This window comes from Penaeus vannamei, chromosome 13 (assembly GCF_042767895.1).
Source record: "Penaeus vannamei isolate JL-2024 chromosome 13, ASM4276789v1, whole genome shotgun sequence".
In the NCBI taxonomy this organism is placed as follows: Eukaryota; Metazoa; Arthropoda; class Malacostraca; order Decapoda; family Penaeidae; genus Penaeus; species Penaeus vannamei.
The window spans coordinates 13,211,851-13,214,350 of NC_091561.1; the positions used below are offsets into that span (position 1 = coordinate 13,211,851).

At 47.0% G+C, this 2,500-nt stretch overlaps 1 protein-coding gene across 6 annotated transcripts in view; it reads left to right on the forward strand.

The window, feature by feature from the left end:
• vari (MAGUK p55 subfamily member vari) overlaps positions 1–2,500 on the forward strand; it is a 131,913-nt gene that overhangs the window by 40,346 nt on the left and 89,067 nt on the right. For all 6 annotated transcript variants that reach the window (XM_070128979.1, XM_070128980.1, XM_070128976.1 and 3 more), the window contains exon 2: positions 1,987–2,108. In XM_070128979.1, the coding sequence (XP_069985080.1) occupies positions 2,013–2,108 (96 nt within the window). In that variant the 5' untranslated portion in view covers positions 1,987–2,012. The remainder of the gene's footprint in view (positions 1–1,986; positions 2,109–2,500) is intronic.

Below are 2,500 nucleotides of genomic sequence, written 5' to 3' on the forward strand. Positions count from 1 at the left end.
GGAGGGTATGTGTGCGGAGAGAGAAGGTGGGTGGGTAGGAGTGTGTGTGTGTGTGTGTGTGTGTGTGTGTGTGTGTGTGTGTGTGTGTGTGTGTGTGTGTGTGTGTGTGTGTGTGTGTGTGTGTGTGTGTGTGTGTGTGTGTGTGTTTGGGTTTGCCCCCCCCACCCACCCAAAAAAAACGAAGCTATCTCAAATTGTCCAATCAACATAAATTTACGGGCATTGTTTTAACAGCTACATGCTGTCATGTCGTGATGAAATACGACACTGTTAATTTTGGACAAGGAAAGGGAGGAGACATATCTGTTTCTCTATATGTATGTATGCGTGTGTGTGTGGATGCGTGCATGTGTGGATTTTACGTGTTGGTGCTTGTGTGTGTGCTTGCTTGCTTGCCAGCGTGCTTTCATTCGCCGGCGTGTGCTCTCTCCACCCACCCGGGCGTACCCAAGGAGCCCGCCTGACCCCCCCCCCCCCCCCAGTTATCGCTCCGCCCTCGCGTGTTTGGCTTCCTGTCGCTCAGCCTCCGTCAGCTGTCGTCGCGTCTCGGAACCTCCGTCGCTCGCACTTTGAGGGAAACTAATATTTTTAGATCTTGTTGTGCATCATACTTACACTGCTGTGATTACCTTTCGCCCCTGTGTAGAAAGGGGTGTTTTGGCCACGAGACTGATCTGTGTTCCATGATTCCTAATATTTAAAAGAATTACTGGTAGTGAAATTTCGTTTATTTCAAAGCTTCAAGTTGACAGAGGTTTCTTGTTATATTATGTGCTTCCTTTTTTCTTTTTCTTTCTTTTTTTTCTTCTGCTATTTTTCTTATTGTCCTCACTGTTCTGCTTCCTCTTCCCATATGTCCTTTTCATTTTATCTTCTTCCTGATATTTCATTTTTCAACAAATCATTTCCCTTTCTGTAAGTAAACGTAATCCTACAACCAGCAAGTTTTCTATCATTTGAAGCTTCATTACTTTGCAATAGCGACAGATGTTAAAGAAACAACAGAAACTTAACACCTAACATCTACCCGCACCTATATGCACCGTCCGTCCTTTTTTCACAAGACAAATGTCACCAAACCGCCATTTTGATAAGCGCCTATTTTTTGTACCCACTACTATTTGTCCAACCCTCCCCCTCCCTCCAAGCGCCCATGCATAACCGCCCACTTTCCCCGATAGACCAATCACAAATTGGCCATTTTCTCCGTAACATTGGTTATTTTCCACTTAAAATACCCGTCAATAACTGCCTATTTTTGCGGTTATCACTAACTCCATATTTCTCCCGAAACATACACCACTATCCGCCCGTTGTCCCCAACACATTCGATACCCCATTTCCCCCCAAACACTCATTAATCCCCTCATTCCTCTTTATAAGAAAAACAGCCAAAACCACCTATTTATTTCCCCCTAAGCACCCATCACCACCTATCCCCCTTCCCCCAACCACCTATTTTCCCAATCCCCCCACTTTCCCCCACAACCACCCAATACCAACCATCCATTTCCCCCCTAGCCACTTATTCTCTCTTGGGGAGAATGGGGGGTGGTTGTGGGGGAAAGTTGTTCCCCCACAACCACCCCCCATTCTCCCCAACCCCTTACTTCCCCCCCCCCACAACCAACCACCCATTTCCCCCCAGCCACTCATTCCCCCTTCCCAATTTTCCCCCTCCCGACCACCCATTTCTCCTCCACAACCACCCCCATTTCCCCCCAAACCACCCATTCCCCCCTTCCCAATTAACCACCCTCTATTTCCCCCCAAACAACCACCACTAACCACCCCTTTTCTCCCCCAAACAACCACCACTAACCGCCCCTTTTCTCCCCCAAACAACCACCACTAACCGCCCCTTTTCTCCCCCAAACAACCACCACTAACCGCCCCTTTTCTCCCCCAAACAACCACCACTAACCGCCCCTTTTCTCCCCCAAACAACCACCTCTAACCGCCCCTTTTCTCCCCTATCTCCCGCAGCGGCCTACGAGCACGTGGTGGAAAGGATGGGCGAACTCAACGGCACCGCGGACGCCCACCACACGGACCTGCTCTTCCTCAAGGGCCTCATGGACTCGCCCATCATGAAGTCGCTCGTCAAGGTAGGGCGCTGAGGACCTTCCGCGTCTGGCGTTGGTAGGGTCGTCTTTAACGCTATTGTGGTCGTCGTCATCATTCTCGTTATTATGATCATTACTCTCATTATTATCATCGTCATCATTACGTTATTATGATCTTTATTCTCATGATCATCGACATCATTATCGTTATTATGATCTTCATCATTCTCATTATGATCGTCATTCTCATTATTATGATCTTCATCATTCTCATTATGATCGTCCTCATCATTATCATTATTATGATCTTCATCATTCTCATTATGATCATCATCATTATCGTTCTTATGATCGTCACCATTCTCATTATGATCGTCATCATTATCGTTATTATCGCCATCACTATCATTATGATCGTCGTCATCATTATCGTT